The 27,460-nt window shown below is 32.7% G+C and overlaps 1 protein-coding gene across 1 annotated transcript; it reads left to right on the top strand.

The window, feature by feature from the left end:
• Positions 1–1,105: 1,105 nt before the first annotated feature.
• On the top strand, positions 1,106–14,926 carry LOC139485350 (uncharacterized; the record flags this gene model as incomplete). Its single annotated transcript, XM_071269770.1, is given in 4 exon segments — positions 1,106–1,304; positions 7,272–7,331; positions 11,047–11,109; positions 12,431–14,926. Coding segments are annotated over 4 exon segments (2,148 nt in total), but the record flags the coding sequence as incomplete, so codon positions are not given.
• Positions 14,927–27,460: the final 12,534 nt, after the last annotated feature.

Here is a 27,460-nt window from a genome sequence, read left to right as displayed (position 1 = left end):
ATAAACCAATCAATTATGTATATTTGTTTGCAATATATATTCATACTTTATTTTAATCAGATAATTTCGATAATTGATAATCAGACAGGTCAGTCAGGGGTACTACTTGACTAGTTGTACAAGTAATTTTTATTTACTTGAAGAACTCTTGTATTTATGTAAATTTGTTGGATACAAGTGTATTTTGTACTTGTATAGGTAAATTATTTTTTGGCTTAGTTATGCCCCTTAGACATTCAGATCGTTTTACTTATACAAGTAAAAATGTCATGCTATCTGACTTCTTTTCTTGTACTCTAAGGACTTCTTTGCTCAAATAGAATTTTTAATTGTCTGACTCCTTTGCAAATTTCTTTACTAATTATTTAAGTGTAATTTCATGGACAATGAACATCTCATTTGTCTTTACCTTCAGAACACTCAGCTAGCATGCTCAATTTTTGTAGGCCTTGTTCAAATACTTAAGATCTTTGCGCAATCAGTTTCTTTGTTGAATTAATGAGATGAAACATTGAACTCTTATAAAAAATTATGATCTTATATGAGAAAAAGGCATGTTTTATCATCTCAAAACTTGAGAATTTTTGTGGGATTGCAAACAAAATTTACTTTTTTTGAGAAAATTCAGGGAAGATTATTCAAACATTATTATCAAATTATGTAAGTATGATATTATTTAAATAAAGATAACTTTGTAGTTCACCTGACTACTGGTACCGTAACATGTGTCTAACTGCTCTAAATATATGTTTATTGAAAGACACTAATATATACAATGCTTATTTTCATGTGGGAATTTTCCAGGTCTTAAATGGCCAAGGCAGCAGCATGTTACACGGACATTGATCATGGTGATGTTGAAAGCAGCATAGAAGATTGTGATCAACATAGTGTTAAATTACAAAATGTTGTGGCAAATGAGGAGGGTGAAACTTTAAATGACAATAAAAACAATCCATGCTCTGTTCTAGTTGAAAATGAACTTGAATCATGGCAAGAAATTACAGATAGTGGACATTATGGAAATGTGTATACTTTCACTCACAAAAAATCTAATGTGAATAAATCTGAAGTTCTAACTGAAAATGAATCGTCTATGCCAATTCAAATTCCAAATGTGAACCAGAAACAAGTTACAAATTTTAATGAATCAACTGAAAGAAGACATTTTGGTAAAGATGTACGATCAATTTCAAATTCAAAAGAAGATGAATTATGTCTACCACATTCAAATGTTAGCCTAAACCGTGCCTTGTATGTTGCAGATACAGTTCATCGACAATTATCATGCACGTCACAGGAAGGTAAGTCTACTATTATAAAGGCATTAACCCTGGAATTCTTCTTGTTAAATTTGAAAGCCCTGATGCTTTATAGGAGAACATTCATACTCTTCCTTTAAAATAGTTAAACAAAAATACTGAATTCCAAAGAAAATTCAAAAACAGGAAGCCTATAAAAACAACCGAAATCAAATGTTATGAATCAACAGATGAAAAACAACTGCCATAGTTATGATTTTGTAACAGGCATTTTTCCAAAAAAATGTGGGTTGTATCATTTTTTTATCGCTAGCTAAAAAACCTCCCACCTATTTAACAGATATTCATAGTTCCTTAACATTGACAGAATTGGGTAAGTAACCAAAACAGTCATATTGGGATAATATGACGATAATTGGGACCCAGCAGTAAAAACAATGTAAATTTACACACAAAACATCTGCGCATCATGCTGACTTAAATAATCAAACAAATATACAAATTAATCTAACAAAGACAACAATGACATAGGTATAATATATAGTAATAACTCATCATAGACAATGAAATATGCTATAATATTATAAACAAAAACTGTGTAAGCAAGACACTGGTTTTTCATGTACAAAACAGCATGATCAACCAGGTATATAAGATAAAGTAAAACTTAAGTAAATAGAACTAAAAGTATAAACAAAATGAAACACCAAAATTTCTTTATTGTTTTGTGACACATTAAGTTATACAGTGACCTGATATTTATCTATCAAAGGAACATCAGTAACCTGATATTTCTCTATTGTAGGTACATCAGTAACCTAATATTTCTCTATTGTAGGTACATCAGTTACCTGATATTTCTCTATTGTACTATAGGTACATCAGTTACCTGATATTTCTCTATTAAAGGTACATCAGTAAGTTGATATTTCTCTATTATAGGTACATTAGTTACCTGATATTTCTCTATTGTAGGCCTAGGTACATCAGTTACCTGATATTTCTCTATTGTAACTAGGTACATAATTATAAGTAACCTGATATTTCTCTATTGTAGGAACATCAGTAACCTGATATTTCTATATTGTAGGTACATCAGTTACCTGATATTTCTATATTGTAGGTACATCAGTTACCTGATATTTCTTTATCAAAGGTACATCAGTTACCTGATATTTCTCTATCAAAGGTACATTAGTTACCTAATATTTCTCTATTGTAGGTACATCAGTTACCTAATATTCCCCTATTTTAGGTACATCATTAACCTGATAATTCTCTATCAAAGGTACATCAGTAACCTGATATTTCTCTATCAAAGGTACATCAGTTACCTGATATTTCTCTATCAACAATGATCAAAGGTACATTAGTTACTTCATATTTCCCAATTTTAGATACATCAGTTTTCCCTATCACAGATACATCAATTATCTAATATTTCTCTATTGTAGGTACATCAGTAATCTGATATTTCCCTATTGTAGGTACATCAATTTTCTGATATTTCTCTGTTGTATTAAGTTAATCAGTTATTTCTCTATCAAAAGTTCATCAGTTACCTGATATTTCTCTATCAAAAGTACATCAGTAACTTGATATTTCTCTATCAAAGGAACATCCAGTACCCGATATTTCTCTATGATAGGTAGATTAGTTACCTGATATTTCTCTATCAAAGGTACATCAGTAACCTGATATTTCCCTATCGTAGGTACATCAATAACCTGATTTTTCTCTATCATAGATACATCAGTTACCTGATATTCCCATATTGTAGGTAATCACTTACCTGATATTCCCCTATTGTAGATATATCAGTTACCTGATATTTCTCTATCAAAGGTACATCAGTTACCTCATATTTCTCTATTGTAGGTACATCAATTTTCTGATAGTTCTCTATTGTAGGTTTATCAGTTATGTCTCTATCAAAAGTACATCAGTTACCTGATATTTCTCTATCAAAGGTACATAAGTTACCTCATATTCTCTATTGTAGGAAGATCAGTAACCTAATATTTCTCTATTTAACATTTGAAGGTACATCAGTTACCTGATATTCTTCTATTGTAGGTACCGGTACATCAGTTACCTGATATTCTTCTATTGTAGGTACATCAATTACCTGATATTTCTCTATCAAAGGTACATCAGTAACCTCATATTTCTCGATTGTAGGTACATCAGTAACCTTATATTTCTCCATCAAAGGACTTAGGTAGACCAATTACCTGATATTTCTCTATGATATGTAGATTAGTTACCTAATATTTCTCTATCAAAGGTACACAGCTACTTTTGCAGAGGTACTATTTCTGTACTAAAAATATGTAGTACTGGAAATTTACTTTTAATATTTAGTACTATTTCTTTACTTTAAAATTATTGTAATATTTAGGTATTTGTATTGTACAGTACTTGATTTGTACTAAATATTTTCGTACAGAAATAATACAATATTCCATGCTTGAAAATCATAATTTTAAGAGATTTGAAATAGAAAAACTTTAAAAATGCTGAAAATGTAACGGTAGTAACCAAAAATCTGTAGTACCTAAATTTCAAGTACAAATTAAGTACTGTAAAATACAGGTACCTAAATATTACAATAACTTTAAAGTAAGAAAATAGTACTGAATATTAAAAGTAAATTTCCAGTGCTACAGATTTTTAGTACAGAAATAGTACTTATGCAAAAGTAGCTGTGTACATCAGTAACCTGATACTTTCCTATCGTAGGTACATCAATTACCTGATTTTTCTCTATCATAGGTACATCAGTTACCTGATGTTCCCCTATTGTAGGTACATCACTTACCTGATAATCCCCTATAGTAGATATATCAGTTACCTCATATTTCCTGATTGTAGCTGTACATAAATTTTCTGATATTTCTCTATTGTAGGTTAATCAGTTATTTCTCTATCAAAAGTACATCAGTAACCTGATATTTCTCTATCAAAAGTACATCAGTTACCTGATATTTCTCTATCAAAGGAACATCAGTTACCCGATATTTCTCTATAATAGGTAGATTAGTTACCTGATATTTCTCTATCAAAGGTACATCAGTAACCTGATATTTCTTTCTCGTAGGTACCTCAGTTACCTCATATTTCTCTATTGTAGGTACATCAGTTACCTAATATTCCCCTATTTTAGGTACATCATTAACCTGATAATTCTCTATCAAAGGTACATCAGTTACCTGATATTTCTCTATCAAAGGTACATCAGTTACCTGATATTTCTCTATCAACAATGATCAAAGGTACATTAGTTACTTCATATTTCCCAATTTTAGATACATCAGTTTTCCCTATCACAGATACATCAATTATCTAATATTTCTCTATTGTAGGTTCATCAGTAATCTGATATTTCCCTATTGTAGGTACATCAATTTTCTGATATTTCTCTGTTGTATTAAGTTAATCAGTTATTTCTCTATCAAAAGTTCATCAGTTACCTGATATTTCTCTATCAAAAGTACATCAGTAACTTGATATTTCTCTATCAAAGGAACATCAAGTACCCGATATTTCTCTATGATAGGTAGATTAGTTACCTGATATTTCTCTATCAAAGGTACATCAGTAACCTGATATTTCCCTATCGTAGGTACATCAATAACCTGATTTTTCTCTATCATAGATACATCAGTTACCTGATATTCCCATATTGTAGGTAATCACTTACCTGATATTCCCCTATTGTAGATATATCAGTTACCTGATATTTCTCTATCAAAGGTACATCAGTTACCTCATATTTCTCTATTGTAGGTACATCAATTTTCTGATAGTTCTCTATTGTAGGTTTATCAGTTATGTCTCTATCAAAAGTACATCAGTTACCTGATATTTCTCTATCAAAGGTACATAAGTTACCTCATATTCTCTATTGTAGGAAGATCAGTAACCTAATATTTCTCTATTTAACATTTGAAGGTACATCAGTTACCTGATATTCTTCTATTGTAGGTACCGGTACATCAGTTACCTGATATTCTTCTATTGTAGGTACATCAATTACCTGATATTTCTCTATCAAAGGTACATCAGTAACCTCATATTTCTCGATTGTAGGTACATCAGTTACCTAATATTTCTCCATCAAAGGACTTAGGTAGACCAATTACCTGATATTTCTCTATGATATGTAGATTAGTTACCTAATATTTCTCTATCAAAGGTACACAGCTACTTTTGCAGAGGTACTATTTCTGTACTAAAAATATGTAGTACTGGAAATTTACTTTTAATATTTAGTACTATTTCTTTACTTTAAAATTATTGTAATATTTAGGTATTTGTATTGTACAGTACTTGATTTGTACTTAATATTTTCGTACAGAAATAATACAATATTCCATGCTTGAAAATCATAATTTTAAGAGATTTGAAATAGAAAAACTTTTAAAATGCTGAAATGTAACGGTAGTAACCAAAAATCTGTAGTACCTAAATTTCAAGTACAAATTAAGTACTGTAAAATACAGGTACCTAAATATTACAATAACTTTAAAGTAACAAAATAGTACTGAATATTAAAAGTAAATTTCCAGTGCTACAGATTTTTAGTACAGAAATAGTACTTATGCAAAAGTAGCTGTGTACATCAGTAACCTGATACTTTCCTATCGTAGGTACATCAATTACCTGATTTTTCTCTATCATAGGTACATCAGTTACCTGATATTCCCCTATTGTAGGTACATCACTTACCTGATAATCCCCTATAGTAGATATATCAGTTACCTCATATTTCCTGATTGTAGGTACATAAATTTTCTGATATTTCTCTATTGTAGGTTAATCAGTTATTTCTCTATCAAAAGTACATCAGTAACCTGATATTTCTCTATCAAAAGTACAACAGTTACCTGATATTTCTCTATCAAAGGAACATCAGTTACCCGATATTTCTCTATAATAGGTAGATTAGTTACCTGATATTTCTCTATCAAAGGTACATCAGTAACCTGATATTTCTTTCTCGTAGGTACCTCAGTTACCTCATATTTCTCTATTATAGGTACATCAGTTACCTCATAATCCTCTATTATAGGTACATCAGTAACCTCATATTTCTCTTTTGTAGGTACACCAGTAACCTGATATTTATCGCTCAAAGGTACACTAATTACCTGATATTTCTCTATTGTAGGTACATCAGTTACCTGATATTCCCCTATTGTAGGTACATCAATTACCTGATATTTCTTTATCAAAGGTACATAAGTTACCTCATATTTCTCTGTTGTAGGAATATCAGTAACCTAATATTTCTCTATTTAACATTTTAAGGTACATCAGTTACCTGATATTCTTCTATTGTAGGTACATCAATTACCTGATATTTTTCCATCAAAGGTACATCAGTTACCTCATATTTCTCTATTGTAAGTACATCAGTAACCTTATATTTCTCCATCAAAGGTACACTAATTACCTGATATTTCTCTATTGTGGGTACATCAGTTACCTGATATTTCTCTATCAAAGGTACATCAGTTACCTGATATTTCTCTATTGTAGGTACATCAGTTACCTGATTTTTCTTCAACAAAGGTATATCAGTTATCTTATATTTCTCTATCAAAAGCACATTAGATACCCGATATTTTTCTATCAAAGGAACATTTATTACCTGATATTTCTCTATTGTAGGTACATTAGTTACCTCCTATTTCTCTATTATAGGTACATCAGTTACCTGCTATTTTTCTATCAAAGGTACATCAGTTACCTGATAGTTCTCTATTATAGGTACATCAGTTACCTGATATTTCTCTATCAAAGGTACGTTAGTTACCTGATATTTCTCTATTAAAGGTACATCAGTCACCTGATATTTCTCTATCAAAGGTACATCAACTACCTGATATTTCTCTATCAAAGGTACATCAACTACCTGATATTTCTCTTTTGTAGGAGTACATCAATTACCTGATATATTTTTTATTATAGGTATATAAATTACCTGTTTATTCTATATTGTAGGGACATCAGTTACAAACAATGTTACTGTATTTCAGTCTGAGAACATCAACTTTTCTACAGGTATGTATGATAGGCATTTTAAATTATATGAAAAAAAATTGATAACCGCTTTTATGTATAATCATCATTATGGTGTGCTATATATTTATACACTGCAATTTTATGGATATATGGATATATATATATCCTTTCAGTGGGATTGGAGAATTTTTTTTCAGACATACTTAAATGTAAGGCTTTGAAAACACATTTAATATATTCAAGTCTATTTGCATTTCTTTAAGCACTAAATTAGTGCCAATAGTGGTCATGAAATCAACAAAAATAAGTACCATGCCAAAAAAAAATTGTACCGTGTGTAATAAGAGAGAAGAAGTTACTTTAACATTTTTGGTTAAGATGAGTTTAGCAGAAAAAGAGTTTTTTTTTTCTTCATGACATTGATATGTGATTATATCAATGTCAAAAATGTACATGGACAAATGGCATTAACTATTTTGGACAAATTCCAGCAGACATTTTGGCTGCAGCGTCTAACTAGTGGCAGAACACTGTGTCTGTCATTGAATATGGTTGTCCCCATTTGGGCTTAAAAAATGTGCAAATATGTTTTTTTATCAGGTTTTAAGGCATTACCTTTTATCTTAGTTTGATGCATGATATTGTATATATACAATGTTTTTTATATCTATTTGGAAAAATTCTTGCCTGAAGTAAAGTTCACTGAACTCATGTTGCCTGAATGGTCCAAAAATTTCAAATTTCTTATCGTAGTGGTATTGTTTTGCTTTGAACATGTTGAAATTGAAAAAAAAAAACATTTAATACCTGCAAATTTTTCAATTTGAATTGGTCCTATTAAATTTCATAGATATACATAACATTACGGCTCAAAGGTGACGAAAATCACACTGAAATAAAAGAGTTTTCATTTATCAGAGTCCCTTTGAACATAAAGAAAAAATGCCATTGAATTCTGCATATGAACAGTTCTAACTTATTTAACATAAAATGTTTGAGCTAGAAATCCTGACCAATCTCTACTAACTTCACTTCAGTTAACAACCAGGCATTGAAAAATTAAAATGACCAGATGCATCTTTAGCTTTCCTGACCTAAAAGGCCAGTGTGAGCTTTCCCAATCACTTGGTGTCTGTCGCATGTCGTCATTGTCAATTTACTTGAAAAAAAATATCTTTTCCTTTAAAACTACAAACCTAAATTTAACCAAACTTGGCCACAATCCTTACTTGGTAATCTAGATAAAAACACATTTGTCAGATTACCCTGCCTGACAACCAAAATAGCTGTCAAGGCAAAAAACAGAACGCATGATAAAATATAAGTTTTGTCGATTTCTTGAAAACTGTTACCTTTATAGAGTTTCCTCTTAAACGGATCATTTCACACACTTAACATGTAAACTATGCAAACCATAAGTCAATGGTCAATGGCTGAAGGGGTAGAGAAAAATAATTTACATTTAGATGAGATGTGTCAATGCTAATATTTCTACATACCAAATTTCATTGACCTACCACTAATGGTTCCCCTTTAACTGACCTAACAACAAAATACAACATCTAAAGTATTGCAAAATTTCAAAGTCATTAAACCATGACTAAAGGAGTGGGTTGACTAATCTACTACTAATACAACTACATAAACCTAGATGTTCTTCTTAAACTGGCCTAATCACAACTTTATACATTGTTTATTTAGCTGCCGATGCTGTCATAAACAGCATACATAAGCCGAGCTTTTTGACTTGGTCAAGGTGAGACAAAAATAAGAAGGGTGTATATTTTAATTAAAGGCTAGTCTCGTAAAGTTCTAGTTCAAACCAGTGTATAAAATGCAGTCACTGAAGTGTAAAAATTATATGTATCATATATAAAGGAGTAGGTTAAGGGCCGATTTTGGCCTTAAACTTCAGGTCCATCCGATGAAAATGTTGGAAACTTTTAAAAAACTTAAGTGTCTACTTTAGTAGATTTAATTAGTTTATGAGTAAGATTTGAACTGATTTAGACGCTCAAATGCAAGCTTAGATATTAAAAATCTATCAAACATGTCAAATATGCCATAATAGGTCACTTTCCAGATGGTTTTTTGTCAAAAATGAAAGTGGCCGCATCTGTGTTCATCCTCAACCTTTATATATGTTATGTATTATCATCAACTTGAAATACAATTTACATTTAAATATTATTAAGAATGAATACAAATGTGGCCACTTATATAAAATTGAGAATGGAAATGGGGAATGTGTCAAAGAGACAACCCAACCATAGAATAGACAACAACAGAAGGTCACCAACAGGTCTTCAATGTAGCTAGAAGTTCACGCACCCGGAGGCGTCCTACAGCTGGCCCCTAAACAAATATATACTAGTTCTTTGATAATGAACGCCATACTCATCTCCAAATTGTACACAAGAAACTAAAATTAAAAATAATACAAGACCAACAAAGGCCAGATGCTCGATCCTGGCTTGGGACAGGCTCAAAAATTCGGCGGGGTTAAACATGTTTATGAGATCTCAACCCTCCCCCTATACATCTAGCCAATGTAGAAAAATAAATGCATAACAATACGAACATTAAAATTCAGTTCAAGAGAAGTCCGAGTCTTATGTCAGAAGATGTAACCAAAGAAAATAAACAAAATGACAATATAGTCTTCTCCCATAACAATTTATAACAATAAAATATTTACAAAGCATGCATACAAACAATACATTATATATACATTGTATATAAAAAAATATTAGAACTGAGAAGAGATGGTGTGTGATGATTCCATTTAAGACAGAAACCGTCTAAAAATTGTCTCAAATGCTAACATTGTGAATATTTCAGTAATTCAGCATGAACTTAATGATGCTAGTACCTGATACTTGCATGTGCATTGTATTGTCAAAAAAGCCCATATTTATGTAACAGAAGTATTCTACTTTCCAATGAATAGCTGAAAGTTTACATTTTAACAATTTTGTAAAACTGCTATATGTCGTGTATTTTGAGGGCCAAAAAATTGCCTTACTGGACCTACTGCTTTGGCCATGTTTCTCTTTAGTCATATTTTTCAATTCCTTTTGCTGAACCTTTAAAACAAAATACTAAATATCAGCATAAAATCATTTTCTGTAATCTTTAAAATTGAAATAAGCACAATTGTGACATTACAGGACAATACACAATTATAATTAATTTTATAATTGTGATACATCTATCATGTCTATAAGAGGGTCGTAATAGGGGTACTTTCATGACGAATAACGGTAAAAATTCTGGCCAAATGAATTTAACGGTAATTTTTGGATTATGCCGGTAAAATGTACACTTTCTTTTAGACGATAAAAACATCGACTGATTTTGATGAATCACGTTTGAATTTTTTTTCTCCAAAAATGACGGTATCGATAATTATTTGAGACCTCCGACGAATCACGATAAGGATATTTTGACTAATCACGGTAGAATTTTAACCAATTTGACGCTAATGGTAGCCGAAAATGACTGTTTGACGCTTGACATCAAAGGGCATTACTACCCTCCTATAATATTGATCAGTTTACTAGTAGTTTTTTTTATATAATTCAATGTATAAATAAAGGCAACAGTAGTATACCGCTGTTCAAAACTCATAAATCCATGGACAAAAAACAAAATCGGGGTAACAAACTATGTATATCATGTATATATGTCCATAATAAATATACTGATGATGAATAAAATATTCTTACCTTTTTAATTCATGTAATTGTTATAGGAACAGCTGCTCCTGTTGAAAGAACAGACAGTCATACTAGTGAGACTTTGGATAATTTAGATAGTAAGTTTCACATTTTTTTGGAATTAGTAACTACATTTTTTTGCCCTTGGTCAAAGTCACATACAAATGAAAAATAAAGATTGGGAAATACTAGGTAACCTATGTATGTCTGCCTGTAACAAACTGCCATATTTTCTCAGAACTATACATAACAAGTCATGCAGTTTGTTTCAAAATAATTGGAAATAAAATGACGATCGTCATGGAAGGGAGACTTACATGTGCATCTGAAATATTAGCTATTGTTTAACTTTGTGATAAGGTTACACATACAAGACATAGCTTTTGTTATTGATCTAACAGTTTATTATTTAAATTGGTCCTAGTTTGGTTTTGTTGCATTTTAGTCCTGGATATGTTTGCAAGGGCCAACCATGGGTTTTATGACCACCTACGATAGTACTCTACTACTAGAGAGGCATTATATTTTGTGGTCTGCATCCGTTTGTCCGTCTGTCTGTCCCGCTTCAGGTTAAACTTGTTGGTCAAGGTAGTTTTTAATGAAGTTGAAGTTCAATCAACTTGAAACTTAGTACACATGTTTCCTATGATTAGAACTTTCTTATTTTAATGCAAAATTAGAGTTTTTACCCCAATTTCATGGTCAACTGAACATAGAAAATGAAAGTGTGAGTTGGGCATCCGTGTACCGTGGACACGCTCATGTTTAAATTGTTGGTTTACATATATTTTTAATGTGAAATATTGACATGATTAGTTTAAAGACATAAATGTGTATAAAAAGTAAAATCACAAAAATACTGAACTCGAAGGAATATTCAATCGGAAAGTCCCTGATCACATGGCAAAAACAATTGACAAAACACATCAAACCAATGGACAACGACTGTCATATTCCTGACTTGATAAAGGCATTTTCAAATGTAGAAAATGGTAGATTGTATAGATCAAAACAAATTGTGAATGCGTAGGAAAAATATATAGTTCCTTACATTTTCTACATTAATTTCATAAAAAAAAGCCATTAGCCAATGTAATAAAAAGTATAACTAATCGCCGTATTTGAATATAAAAAATAAGACAACTTGTGACCGAACGCCACTATGGATTAAACTCGTGCTGCGCACTCGTTTAATCCATGCGTCGTTCGGTCACGCGTTGTCTTATTTTTGATATTCAAATACGGCAATTAGTTATACTATAAGTATGCATAATAAAATGAATAACAATACTTTGGTTTGAATGTATTAAAAAAAAACAAAACAGCCTTCTTTTCTCTCACACATAAAATGCATATCGTTACATCATTAATTTTCCTCAAATAAACATACACTTTAATATTTCAAATATTATGTTTTAGCAAGAACAAAGGTTGTCATACAGAATCACATTAACACAGGTATAAGAATGGATAAAACAGTTGCTTTTCTAGAAGCCATAAGAAAACTGGAAAGAGTACAATTCCTTGTCATTACTGGAAATTTTGGATGTGGAAAAAAATCTATGGTTAAGGAATTATTGTACTATTACACTCATGAAGATATAGCAGATAACCACTTGAATCCTGTTATAATATCATCACCCGAGCAATGGAATTCATGTATACATATACATCCAAACGATAAATCTATCATTTGGTTAGAAGGTATGTTTGGATCCAGCGGTACATTTGATAAACATACATTTTCAACAAACTGGGAACGCCCTTTGTCAAATATGTTAGAATTTATAAAACGTTCTCCTTTAATATTAATTGTGACAACAATGCCAAGCATAATTTGGTGTGAATATGAAAATTCTCTCAGAGATTTTCCATTTTTTAAAGACTTTGAAAGATTCAGATTTGATATGGAAGAAGAATTTACTTTTGATGAAAATGAGCGATATCTTATGATAAATGAGTACTTTAAATATGCATTGAAAGAAGATTTAACTAAGGTACAGATATGCTTAGACTATAGGGATGAAGACCTGGAATCTGAAAACCCTAGAATATCGGCCAGGACTCTTAGGCATGTTGCACGCATATATACACCTGTAGGATTTATTGAGTGTTGTTACAAATTTGTATGTAATGACCATTATTTTAGAAGGGGTGTTGATTTTTTTCACCACCCACTAGAGCTTTTTATCGACAAAGTGACATATTTACAAAAGCAGATGGAAGACCAAGAAGGAAAAAAGTACCACTTTTATTTGCTGTTGTTAATTCTTAGTCAGGATGGAAAGATTTTTATTGAATATGTTGAAAACAGTTTAAGGAATGAAGAAAACCTGATATTCAAAGAACTTGCCAACATTTGTTCAATTAAAGGATCTCGAAGTTCTGAAATTTTTAATCATTTAGCAAATTTCACCATTAAAGGGTATAATGGTATTTATTTCAAATACAACGAAGAAAATAATTCATGTGAATTTGTACATAAAGCTTTTGGCGATGCAGTCTGTTTGACACTTGGATTAAACACTGTCTCACTTGAAGGTTTATCACTTGCTTTGAGTAAATGTAGTAGTAAATTCCTTATAGAATATGTACGTGTTGGCAAATCAAATCACAACAGAGCAACTGCTACAGTTCATGAGAATCATGTTAACAATCAAAACAGAGATTTGTGTTTACGTATTTATCCAAAACATTATCAAATCTTATTAGAAAGATTTATTAAGGAGATAAAAGATGGAAATATTGACAATGTAGCAACACACGAAGCATTAGATGATGATACCTTTGTAGACTTCATTGAACACAATTTCATCACTAATAAATTTGACAGTTATGTAGAATTATTACAGAAAGAAAAATCCCAGTTTTATGGATTCTTATGGTACTTGTTTCATCAGGAAAAACCAAAATTAAAACTTGCAAGTCATATATTAATTAATCCACCTATAAAAGATTCATTATTAGAAAAAGAATGGTGGTTGAATACTCAAGAAAAATGCATGTGGGCTGCTTGTCATCTTGGAAGCAATGAATCATTGCGTCTACTTAAAGAGCATGTGGACATTTCTAATAAACACATTCAAGTGGCAATCAGGGCTCATGGTAAGGATTCTGAATTTGTTCGAACATTATACAGATATAAAAATGACCAACAACTCAAGAGAGAAAAGGACGAACTTGATCAGTGCCGTAGAGAAGAAGAACTGCGAAGACAAAATAAGTCCAGTTGTATTGTTCTTTAATAACTGTCTGTCATAAACAAATAATTTCATTTTGTCAAAACGTGTTCTGGAGTTATCTCCGTTTATCATGCATCACGTTCTCACTACGACCACACCACGAGTTATCCGATTGCAACACGATCTTATCACGCTTCTAAAACAAGTTTGGGGGTGTGGGGTTAAACTACTGCAAGTTTTGCTTATTCGACATTGATTTTTACATATATCAATATTAGCCAATCAATTTTTATACGACCGCAAAAATTATAATTTTTTTGGTCGTATATTGGTATCCCGTTGGCGTCAGCGTCGTCGTCGTCCGAATACTTTTGGTTTTCGCACTATAACTTTAGTTTAAGTAAATAGAAATCCATGAAATTTAAACACAAGGTTTAGGACCACAAAAGGAAGGTTGGGATTGATTTTGGGAGTTTTGGTCCTAATAGTTTAGGAATTAGGGGCAAAAAAGGACCCAAATAAGCATTTTCTTGGTTTTCGCACTATAACTTTAGTTTAAGTAAATAGAAATCTATGAAATTTGGACACAAGGTTTATGACCACAAAAGGAAGGTTGGGAATAAGTTTTGGGAATTAAGGTCCCAACAGTTTAGGAATTAGGGATCAAAAAGGGGCCCAACTAAGCATTTTTCTTGGTTTTCGCACCATAACTTTAGTATAAGTAAATAGAAATCTATGAAATTTAAACACAAGGTTTATGACCATAAAAGGAAGGTTGAGATTGATTTCTGGAGTTTTGGACCCAACAGTTTAGGAATAAGGGGTCCAAAGGTTCCAAATTAAACTTTGTTTGATTTCATCAAAAATTGAATAATTGGGGTTCTGTGATATGCCAAATCTAACTGTGTATGTAGATTCTTATTTTTTGGTCCCGTTTTCAAATTGGTCTACATTAAGGTCCAAAGGGTCCAAAATTAAACTTAGTTTGATTTAAACAACAATTGAATCCTTGGTGTTCTTTGATATGCTGAATCTAAAAATGTACGTAGATTTTTTAGTGTTGGCCCAGTTTTCAAGTTGGTCCAAATCGGGGTCCAAAATTAAACTTTGTTTGATTTCATTAAAAATTGAATAATTGGGGTTCTTTGATAGTGCCAAATCTAACTGTGTATGTAGATTCTCAATTTTGGGTCCCGTTTTCATATTGGTCTACATTAAGGTCCAAAGGGTCCAAAATTAAACTAAGTTTGATTTTATCAAAAATTGAATTCTTGGGCTTCTTTGATATGCTGAATCTAAACATGTACTTAGATTTTTGAATATGGGCCCAGTTTTCAAGTTGGTCCAAATCAGGATCCAAAATTATTATATTTTTATTGTGCAATAGCAAGAAATCTTGAATTGCACAGTATTGTGCAATAGCAAGTATTTTCAATTGCACAGTATTGCGCAATAGCAAGAAATACCTAATTGCACAATATTGCGCAATAGCAAGGAATTTTCAATTGGAGTTATCTTTCTTTGTCCAGAATAGTAGTTGAATCAACTTAAATCATTGTTTTATACAATATACAATGTATGTTCAATTTTACTACCAACTGATAAATTAAAACAATCTTTACCATTCAGTGATAACAAGCACTTTTTTTACATTTTAATATTTTATGATGTATTTAAATGAGTAGTTATTGTTGCAAACTCCATTAGAAATTTGAATTGAGATCAGTTTTGGGGAAAGAGGCATGTGAAAAAAAATTGGGTGGGGGGTGTTCAATTTTTCTCATTTTAGATTTCATAAATAAAAAGAAAATTTCTTCAAACATTTTTTTGAGAGGATTAATATTCAACAGCATAGTGAATTGCTCAAAGGCAAAAAAAATATTTTAAGTTCACTAGACCACATTCATTCTGTGTCAGAAACCTATGCTGTGTCAAGTATTTAATCACAATCCAAATTTAGAGCTGAATCCAGCTTGAATGTTGTGTCCATACTTGCTCCAAGTGTTCAGGGTTTAACCTCTGCGGTCGTATAAAGCTGCGCCCTGCGGAGCATCTGGTCAAAAATTAAGTTTAGAAGGGAGTGGGGTAGTTCGGGCAGTGGGGGCAGTTAAAAAACAGAGCAAATTAAGTTTTTTTTTACCCCCCATTGAACTTTTGGTGTCATTCCTTACTATGTTCTCAGCAATAACGTCAACAACATGTTCCATATCAATACAGTTCCATTCCTTATATTTCTGATAAGTACGTAGATTTCTTGGAAATGATACAGTCATGCCACCAAAATCCACTAGAACATGTGGGCGTGGTGATAGCGGTTGATGTAAAGGCAGAGGGAGCAAAAGAGCGAATCCTGACCAAGCAGAGGTCCGACCAATCCAACCTAAATTACAATCTTATTGCTGGTCCATATAGCTCAAATGACGATAGTGTAGTGAACGATAGGAGATATGACACAGGTGTGTCAATAGATATATGAAGATTTGGTATGAGTGCCAGTGAGACAACTCTCCATCCAAGTAATAATTTATAAAAGTAAACCAATATAGGCCAAGGTACGGCCTGCAACACGGAGCCTTGGCTCACACCGAAAAACAAGCTATAAAGGGCCCAAAAAATTACCAGTGTAAAACTATTTAAACGGAAAAGCAACGGTCTAATCTATATAAAAACGATAAGCATGGTTGAGCCGTTAGAGAAAAATCAGTCCTAATTACATACAGACAAATAAAATCTGGAGAGATTAAATATATTTTATGTGAAAATGACAATGAGAATGATAGTCGTAGTATGAACGTAGTGAGGTCGTAAGAAGAGCGTGATGAGAACGGCAGGGCGTACTAGAATCGTACTGTGGTCTTGAACAGTATGGTGTAAACGTGGTATGATCGTAGAAGAAGCGTAGTTGGGTCGCGGTGAGAACGTGATGGTCGTAGTGATGTCTATGAAAGGCCGTTCATGTCAAAAACCCGATAAAATAACGCGTTAAAATCACATTTAACACGATAAGTACAGTTTTAACGCGTTTAAATAATTTTTAACGCGTTATTTTATAATTTAACGCGTTAAGCACAAAACTACAAAAAATTACCGAAAATGCTTTCTTCATCGCCATAACTACAATTTAAGGCGTCAGATTTTACTCGAAACTTACTAAATGAAATGGCCACATGTGTCATAACTTTGTCAATTAACGCGATAAAGTTTATTGATTTTCAGCACATTTTTGATATCATCTTCATTAATTACTTATCGCGTTAAAATAAGAATTAACTCGTTAAATGAAGGTTTAACGTGTTAAAAGAGGGTTTAATGCGTTAAAAGAAGGTTACCGCGTAAAAAGAAAAGAAAAATGCAACTTTCACAGGTGACAAGCATTTTTAACGCGTTAAATGCAACTTTAACGCGTTAAATGCAACTTAAACGCGTTAAATGCAACTTTAACGCGTTAAAAACAACTTTAACGCGTTAAACGCAACTTTAACGCGTTAAATTAAACTTTAACGCGTTAAAAACAACTTTATCGCGTTAAACGCATCTTTAACGCGTTAAAAACAACTTTAACGCGCTAAATGCAACTTTAACGCGTTAAATGCAACTTTAACGCGTTAAACGCAACTTTAACGCGTTAAATGCAACTTTAACGCGTTAAATGCAACTTTAACGCGTTAAATGCAACTTTAACGCGTTAAAAACAACTTAAACGCGTTAAACGCAACTTTAACGCGTTAAACGCAACTTTAACGCGTTAAATTCAACTTTAACGCGTTAAATTCAACTTTAACGCGTTAAAAACAACTTTATCGCGTTAAACGCATCTTTAACGCGTTAAACACATCTTTAACGCGTTAAAACAACTTTAACGCGTTAAATGCAACTTTAACGCGTTAAATACAACTTTAACGCGTTAAATGCAACTTTTACGCGTTAAATGCAACTTTAACACGTTAAATGCAACTTTTACGCGTTAAAAACAACTGTAACGCGTTAAATGCAACTTTAACGCGTTAAATGAAACTTTAACGCGTTTAATGCAACTTTATAGCGTTAAAAGCTACTGTAACGTGTTTAAAGCAACGTTTAATGTCATTTAACCTTACTTACATGGACTGATCATGTTAATTTAAAAAAGGCTAGCTAGATTTAAATTTGTCAACCTGTCTTTACGCTTCGTCTTGAATAAATTTTGTTTATATGTCAGGTCTTTCAGATACTTTACTTGGTCTTTTTGCATCTTTTGATGTCTGTATCTAACATTGGGGTTTAACATACACTATGTTAGTTTGACGTATACTTACATAAGTCTCTACAAGTGAAGTTTTTTTGCTGCAGATGGTGAAAACATGACATATCTTTAATATATCTATCAACCATACCTCAGTTTAACATAACAATCGGATATTGTTACACGGCTGTCAGTCAGATAACCGCCCTTTTTTTAATTTTTAGCTCACCTGGCGCGAAGGGCCAAGTTAGCTTTTCTCATCACTTGGCGTCCGTCGTCTGTCGTCCGTCGTCGTCGTCGTTAACTTTTTACATTTGTACTTCTTCTAGAGAACCACGGAATGGAATAGAACCAAACATGGCATGAATGTTCCTGATGAGGTGCTGACCAAGTGTTGTTACTTTGTAGCCGATCCATCATCCAAGATGGCCGCAATCAAGGGACTTAGTTCAACATAGGACCCAAGGGAAATACATAAAAATGTCTTCTTTTAAAAAACCACAGAACAGAATGCAATATTAAACCAAAATATCTTTTTTTATACGTTTTCAAAAACCCAAGTAGAGTCAGGTGAGCGGTACAGGCTCTTGAGAGCCTCTAGTTTTTCATTCGAGCGTCATTGGTGAGTCTTATGTAGACGAATTATCAGCTAGCAATCGTGTGTGAATTGTGAACATATTTAAAACAAGAGGCTTTTAAGAGCAGGCATCCAGTATCTAGTAAACCATGCCCAATAAGGTAATGAATCTGTGCCAAAAGTAAGAGGATGACCATTTGATATCAATTGGGGAAAGAGGATGTTATTCTTTAGTTTTACTACTTACTAAGTAGGGTTTTTTTTTTTGCCGCGCAATCATTCATTTTCGACATTTTTACCTCTAAATACTGCGTTGTTCTGTTTTGTTTGTATTTTCCGGCATGTATGGAGAACATATTATTTATCCCCCCCCCCTTTTACAATGGGCGCTATAATTAATGCCCTACCTGTAAAGCTGAAAGAGACTCTCTCTGACTGTCCGTCCGTTTCTCTGTCCTTTATCAGTCCTGAATTATGTTCAAGGCTATGATTGTCTTTCCGATATTGTTTGACTCTAACCCCATTGTTTTATTTTGTATTTACATTGAGTCATAGATCAAATTTATTCGTTCAGTGTATCTTCATTAGTTATTTTAATATGTCATTTGATTGAGTAAAGCCATTTCAGTTGATATTTTAAAGTGTGTCTTTCTACGTTGTGATATCACACCATTGTTTCAAGTTGGATAAAGGTTGGTGCCTATTAAAACGTTTTAACCCACTGCATTTGTTTGCACCTGTCCTAAGTCAGGTACCTGGTACCGTGGTTGTCGTTTGTTGATGTGCTTCATAAGTGTTCCTCATTTTCTTTTTATAGATTAGACCGTTGGCTTTCCTGTTTGAATGATTTTACATTAGTCTTTTTTAAGACCCTTGATACCTTGCTGTTCGGTGTGAACCAAGGCTACACGTTGAAGGCTGTAATTCATTCCCGAGTGTGCTAAAATGTTATCGTCTTCATTGGTGTCATCTTCTTGTGTTTGTGGTGGTTTTTTTCATTTGCAGCACTTGTTTTTGATAGTATGTTGTTCAAGATACCTGTTACAAATAGGACATTAGAATTTGTATGGTTTTTAGTTTACAAACCGTGTTTACTATTTTGAAATCTGGTTTGTTAAAGAGAATGGTTTAATCGTGAGAGGAAGACGAAATGTAATATCTTCATTATCCTTCTCGTCTGTAATGTCCAGGACACCACGATACTCCAAAAAATGCGAACAGATCATTGTATTCGTTAGCAACATTATTCCATAACTCCATCCAACGATGTTTTGCGTTAAACGACGTTTTCACGCGTTAAATGATGTTTGAACGCGTTAAAATTGTTTTAACGCGTTAAAGTAATGTATCGTAGCAACGTAATTGTGTTGAATTTAACGCGTTAATGTGATTCATTATGACACATGTGGCCAGTGCAACGGATATTTTAACGCGATAAACGTCTTTTTTCACCTACGGGTTAAATACCAAACTTGATATTTGCAAAGTTTAACGCGTTAAATATATTGATTTCTTAACGCGTTAAAATCTTGTTTAAACGCGTTAAAACTGTATTTATCGCGTTAAATGGGGTTTTATCGCGTTACTTTATCGGGTTTTTGACATGATCGGCCTTTCATAGATGTCGTAATAACGTCGCTTTGATCGCAAAGATCGTTGTACCATCGTAGCGAGACCATAGCGAAAGCGTGATTCTATTCGGGGAGACTGCGCTACGATCTCACAGCGACGTTATTACGACATCACTACGACCACCACGTGCTCACTGCGACCCAACTACATGTACGCTTCCACTACGACTATACCACGCTGGTCACGACCATAGTACGATTCTAGCACAGCACGCTCTTCTTACGACCTGACTACGTTCATACTATGACCATCATTTTCATTGTCATTTTCACATAGAATAGATGAGCTTTTAATATTGTTTTAAAGACACTTGTAATAAGGGTTAAGCCTGAATCTGATCTCATGATTCTTTTGATATACATATATATATATATATATATTGAAGTGATTCATATTTGTAGTATTCCCTATTTGGACAAATTTATTTAACTTTTAGTAGCATTTATTTTACGTATGAATTGCATATTTAGGAAGATACTTTAGAAAGAATTTCGTTTTTAGCTCACCTGGCGTCCGTCGCCATCGTCGTTAACTTTTACAAAAATCTTCTCTGAAACTACTGGGCAAAATTAAACCAAACTTAGCCACAAACATCATTTGAGTATCTACTCTGAAATTTTAGATGAATCGACAACTCGTTGTTAGATTGCTGCCCTGAATTGGTAATTTTAAGGAAATTTTGCTGTTTTTGATTACTATCTTGAATATTATTATAGATAGAGATAAACTGTAAACAGGAATAATGTTCAGCAAAGTAAGATCTAAAAATAAGTCAACACGATCAAAATGGTCAGTTGACCCCTTAAGGAGTTAGTGCCCTTTATAGTCATTTTTTAACAATTTTTTGTAATCTTTTACAAAAATCTTTTTCTCTGAAACTACTTATAAAATTTAAACCAAACTTGTCCACAATCATCATTAGGGTATCAAGTTTTAAAATTGAATCCGATGAATCCACTTGCGATTCAAGGTGGCCGACATAGCTTAAAATAGTACATAGGGCAAAATGCAGTTTTTGGCTCTTATCTCTGAAACCAAAGCATTTAGAGAAGATATTTCAAAGATGAAATTGTTCATTAGGTCAGGATATATTTGTCCTGAAATTTTCAGACCATTCAGGCAACTCATAATGCATTGTTGGGTTGCTGCCCCTGAATTATTATTAATATTATAGATAGAAATAAACTGTAAAAAGCAAAAATGTACAGCAAAGTAAGACCTAAAAAATAAGTCAACATGACCAAAAAAGTCAATTGACCCCTTAAGAAGTTATTGCCGTACATAGTAAATTTTTAACAATTTTCATAAATTTTGTAATTTTTTACAAAATATTACTTATGTACCTACTGGGCCAAGTTCATTATAGATAGAAATAATTGTAAGCAGCAAGAATGTTCAGTAAAGTAAGATATACCAAAATATCACCATCATCAAAACACAATTTTGTCATGAATCCATCTGTGTGCTTTGTTTAATATATATAGCTATATTGTATTTATATATATTGTGTCATAGATCAAATTTATTTGTTCAGTGTAGGCCTTAAATTAATTATTATCAAATTTGGATCTACAAATCATTTCATGATCATATTAAGGAAAATATATTCTTAATGATTTAACTTTCAAAATGACATCTTTCTTTTACCGGTGGTCAATAGTATATATTGGCCAATTCTGTAATTGACTCTGTAATTGTTCTAGTATCCAATAATTTGTGTTTAAGTGTATGTATCTCTCTGAAATTGAACTGCTAGGAAAAAAGGAACCATACCTCTAAGGGGAGGCTGGGATTGAGACTTCAAAGGGGGGGGGGGGACAAAACAAATTTGGGAGGGTAATTTTTTGTTCATGACTTTTTGTAATATTTTCTTAAAATTTTCCATTTTTCAATTGTATATATAAAAGCAAAAAGTACTGATTGGAGAAACACAACAAACAGAATGTGTTAGTTATCATATGAAGTATTGTGCAATAGCAAGAAATCTTCCAATTGCTTAAAATTGCTCAATAGCAATACAAATATTAAACCCATTTAAAATTTTTAAGATCTATCACCACATTTATTGTGTGTCAGAAGCCTAGCTATATATAATGTCATAGAGACTATTTATGCAATAAGGAACCTTTCCTTATGGTCTTTGTATATGTTAGCATGTATTCTACTATGTGCAATGGTTATTATTTATACACAGTTTTATGTTATTGTTATTCTTTATACTAATAAAGATCTGATTTTATAAAATATAAAATGTTCCTATTTTAATTACGTATTGATGATTGGTTATTCATTTGGAGTTATACAGCAAGCATGTAAGTTTAAATATAAAGGTTTTCCTACAAGCTTACATCAAACTTTACAAGATCAATGCCAATGAGGTCAAGGTCGGACAAATCCCATCAAACAGACATGTACACCTTGCAATTATTCTATTTACAAATTATATTTGACCTGTTGCTAATGGTAACTGAATGCAGATCAAAACACCAAAACTAAAGATTGGTAAACATGTCCACATTACAATTACTCCATACACCAACTATAGTTGACATATTGCTTATGGTAACTGAAAACAGATTAAAATAATAAAAAAAACCTTGACCAATGGACCATGAAAATGAGGTCAATAGAAACTAGAAGATATGAGAGTGCCAATGAGACAACTATCTATCCAAGTAACAATGTGTAAAAAGTCTGATGTTACCTGTTACTTCAATAAAAGACAAGTACATCTTACAATAATTCCATACACCAAATGTTGTTGACCTACTGCTTGATGTATGTAAAACAGACCAAATTACCAAAAACTTAACATTGACTAAAGAACCATGCAAATGAGGTCAATGTCATATAATACCTGCCAGACAAAAAAGTAAACCTTGCAATCATTGTATACACCAGCTAAAGTTGACCTACTGGTTAAATTATTTAAAAAACCACAAAACTTTACATCAACTAATGAACTATAAAAATGAGGTGAAGGTCAGATGAAACCTGCAAAACTGACATGTACATCCCTTCCAATCATTCAATAAACCACATGTAGTTAACCCACTGCTCTTTTTAGAAAAGTACTGTGTCATGTAACTTTAACCTTGACCACTGATCCATGAAATGAGGAAGAGGTCAGGTGAACCCTGTCAGACTGACATTGACATTGCAAGAAACCAATATACAAAATGAAAACCTATTAATTTTTTTAAGCAGTTGCAGAACAATAACTAGAGGCTGTATCGCTCACCTTGTAGACTTGGTCTATGTGCATATAAAAAACGAAGGACACATATGGATTCATGACAAAATTGCGTTTTGGTGATGTGTTTGTAGGTCTTACTTTGCTGTACATTATTGCTCTTTACAGTTTATTTCTATTTATAATAATATTCAAGAGATTAACAAAAAGCTGCAAAATTTTCTAAAAATTACCAATTCTGGGGCAGAAACACAACAACGGGTTATCCGATCCATGTAAAAATTTCAGGGCATATAGATGTTGATCTGATAAACAATTTTGACCATGCCAGATTTGCTCTAAATGCTTTAGTTTCTGAGATTTTAATCAATAACTGCATTTTAACCTATGTACTATTTTTAGCCATGTCGACCATCTTGGTTCGCAGGGTCATCGGACACATTTTTAAATTACATACACTAATGATGATTGTAGTTTCAGAGTAGAAGATTTTTGTAAAAGATTACAAAAATTTACGAAAAATTTACTATAAAGGGCAATAACTCGTTAAGGGGTCAACTGATCATTTTGGTCATGTTTACTTTTTTGTAGTTCTTACTTTGCTGAACATTATTGCTGTTTACAGTTTATCTCTATCTATAATAATATTCAAGTTAATAACTAAAAACGGCAAAATTTCCTTAAAATTACCAATTCAGGGGCAGCAACCCAACAATGGGTTGTCTGATTCATCTGAAAATTTCAAGGCAGACAGATCTTTATTAGAGCTGATAAACTTTTTTACCCCATGTCAAATTTGCTCTAAATGCTTTGGTTTCAGAGATATAAGCCAAAATCTATATTTCACCCCCTATGTTCTATTTTTAGCCATGGAAGCCATCTTGGTTGGTTGGCCGGGTCACCGGACACATTTTTTTAAACTAGATTCCCCAATGATGATTGTGGCCAAGTTTGGTTAAATTTGGCCCAGTAGTTTCAGAGGAGAACATTTTTGTAAAAGTTAACGACGACGGACGCCAAGTGATGAGAAAAACTCACTTGGTCCATCGGGCCAGGTGAGCTAAAAATTTGATGCAGGATGTGACGTTCATATTGCCATGACGTCTATACCTTGAAAAGATGTAATAGCCATAGGACAATAACGGACATACTTTGTTGAGACGTATTATTCATGTTTTAAGGTCAAGGACAATGGACATAGGACAGATGGAAAATTTGGAATATAAGGTATCTGCATACAAGGTATGAAGAATTCAGGTCTTCTTCTTTCATAAATATAAAGCCTTATACAAATAGTGTATGCCCTCATATAGTAATACCTATGTCTCACATTCTGAGACAAAACATGGAGGTCAAAACTGAAAAGATTTATTTTTACATTCAGTTCTGATCCTTGATTGAATCTGAGACTACTATAACACAGTGTTATAGTAGTCTCAGATTGATTGCAAAGAAATAGCATGTAGCAACTTCTTTAACTACTTTACAACTAAGAAAAACAACCATAACAACAGAGGGCATGGACAAACTACTGAGAAACCTGAACTCAAACAAATCACCAGGTCCGGATGGAATATCACCTCAAAGAACTACACAGTAAGACAGCACCTCTCCTACAGTTACTGTTTTCAAAATCCATAGATACTTACAAAAGTCTACAACATGGTTTCAGGAAAGAAAGGCAGGTCGTTTGAAACTAAGCTCATCGAATTTATTGACGACCTAGCTAACAACATGAACATGGGACAAAAAACAGATGTGCTGATAATGGACTTTGCTAAGGCCTTTGATAAGATCAACCACAGCTTACCAGTAAACAAACTACCTACTGACGGAATAAAAGCCAACACAAATAGATGGATAAAGAACTGGCTGAGTGGAAAAACACAAACTGTTTCAACATCAGTCCTTGTTGACTCAGAAGTACCACAGGGCTCAGTCCTTGAACCAAGCCTCATTCTATATTACATCAACGATCTGCAAGAAGATTTAAATGCTACAGTTCGCCTGTTTGCAGATGAAACCATCGCCTACCTGACAATAACATCAAAAGACAGTGGAAAAATATTACAAGAAGACCTTGATAAATTAGCTGAATGGGAACAATTATGGTGCATGAGATTCCACCCCGACAATTGCAACATATTGAGGGTAACAAACAAGAAACCACCAATTCAAACATCATACAATCTCCATGGTCACAATTTGGAAGAAGTGCAGACAGTCAAATATTTAGGACTCACCATTCAAAACATCCTGAAATGGGATCAACATATACAACAGATAACTGACAAAGCAAATAAAACACTCGGATTCTTGAGGAGAAACATCAGAATATCATCAACAAAAGTAAAGAGCCAAGCTTATATTGGACTAGTAAGACCACAATTAGAATATGCCGCAACTGTTTGGGACCCAGCAACAAAAGAATCGATCTACAAAATAGAACATATACAAAGAAGAGCTGCCAGATACGTGACAAATAAGTATAAACCAACTGCAAGTGTCACATAAATGATAGACCACCTTAAATGGAAACCAATGCAACAACGAAGAAAGGAAACCAGACTAGTGATGTTCTATAAAATAGAGAATAATATGGTAGCAATAGAGAAAGAAGGACGACTCACACCACCAGTAAGAAAAGGGAGAAATATACACCCAAAAGAATACCAAGTACCACACTCACGTATTGATGCACACAAGACATCATACTTACCACAGGCTATCAGGGACTGGAACGCATTACTACCAGACATCCCACAGGCAGAGACACTAGGTGCCTTCAGGGCCCTTATGTAAAACCTCTAGAGCCTTGGAGGCTCCTACTGTTTTTTAGCCAGTTTTTAAAGTTTAATTAAAAATTCACTGTATATAGTTAATTTACTTGGATGTCTTCTCCTGCAAACGGAACTCGTCAGAAACATATATAGTAGAATCTTCAGTTTGTTGAAGTAGGCTATTATCCGACAGAAACAGAAAATACATGAGAACAGTTCAACAGATGCTAAGGTAACTTTAAAGGCAAGTTCCATATTAAGGTTTTCCAATTTTGCATTCAAGTTACATTGGAGTTCAGGTCCTTGATTGATTAACATAGATGAAATAGTTTCAGCGACAAGGCCTTTCAAAGAGTAAAACCAAGATGTTCATATCAAGTTTTTGAATACATGTATCTGCAAATCTTATAAGAATCTACTTCTATGAAATTATACTTTTATGTTATATTCCCCTACACCATACAATTATTAATCTACAAAGATTGTGGGCATTTTCAGTTATTGCAGGTCTTACCTTTTGAAATACTTTTTTAGTTCTTGTTCTGAATATGCATACAATCACGTAACAAGACATTATGCAAGCAGCACATACATTAACAGATTCCTAACTCAATCTTAAGTTCTAAATCAAGTGTTTTTCATCAAATTTTCCTTTACATATTTCTTTTATGTAGTCTGTATGGTTGTAATTAAATAATCAATTAATTGGCCAGACAACTAAAAGCTTATTTACAAAAAGATCCTGGCAAATTTTATTCATTACTCCTTCAAAAAACAAGTAACTACTACTAAATACTAGAGCCTGTGTCGCTCACCTTGGTCTATGTGCATATTAAACAAAAGACTCAAATATGGATTAGTGA

The sequence above is a fragment of the Mytilus edulis genome, chromosome 8 (assembly GCF_963676685.1).
Source record: "Mytilus edulis chromosome 8, xbMytEdul2.2, whole genome shotgun sequence".
In the NCBI taxonomy this organism is placed as follows: domain Eukaryota; kingdom Metazoa; phylum Mollusca; class Bivalvia; order Mytilida; family Mytilidae; genus Mytilus; species Mytilus edulis.
The sequence above is the reverse complement of the archived record's forward strand: the minus strand, read 5'-3'. Positions and strand labels throughout refer to the sequence as shown.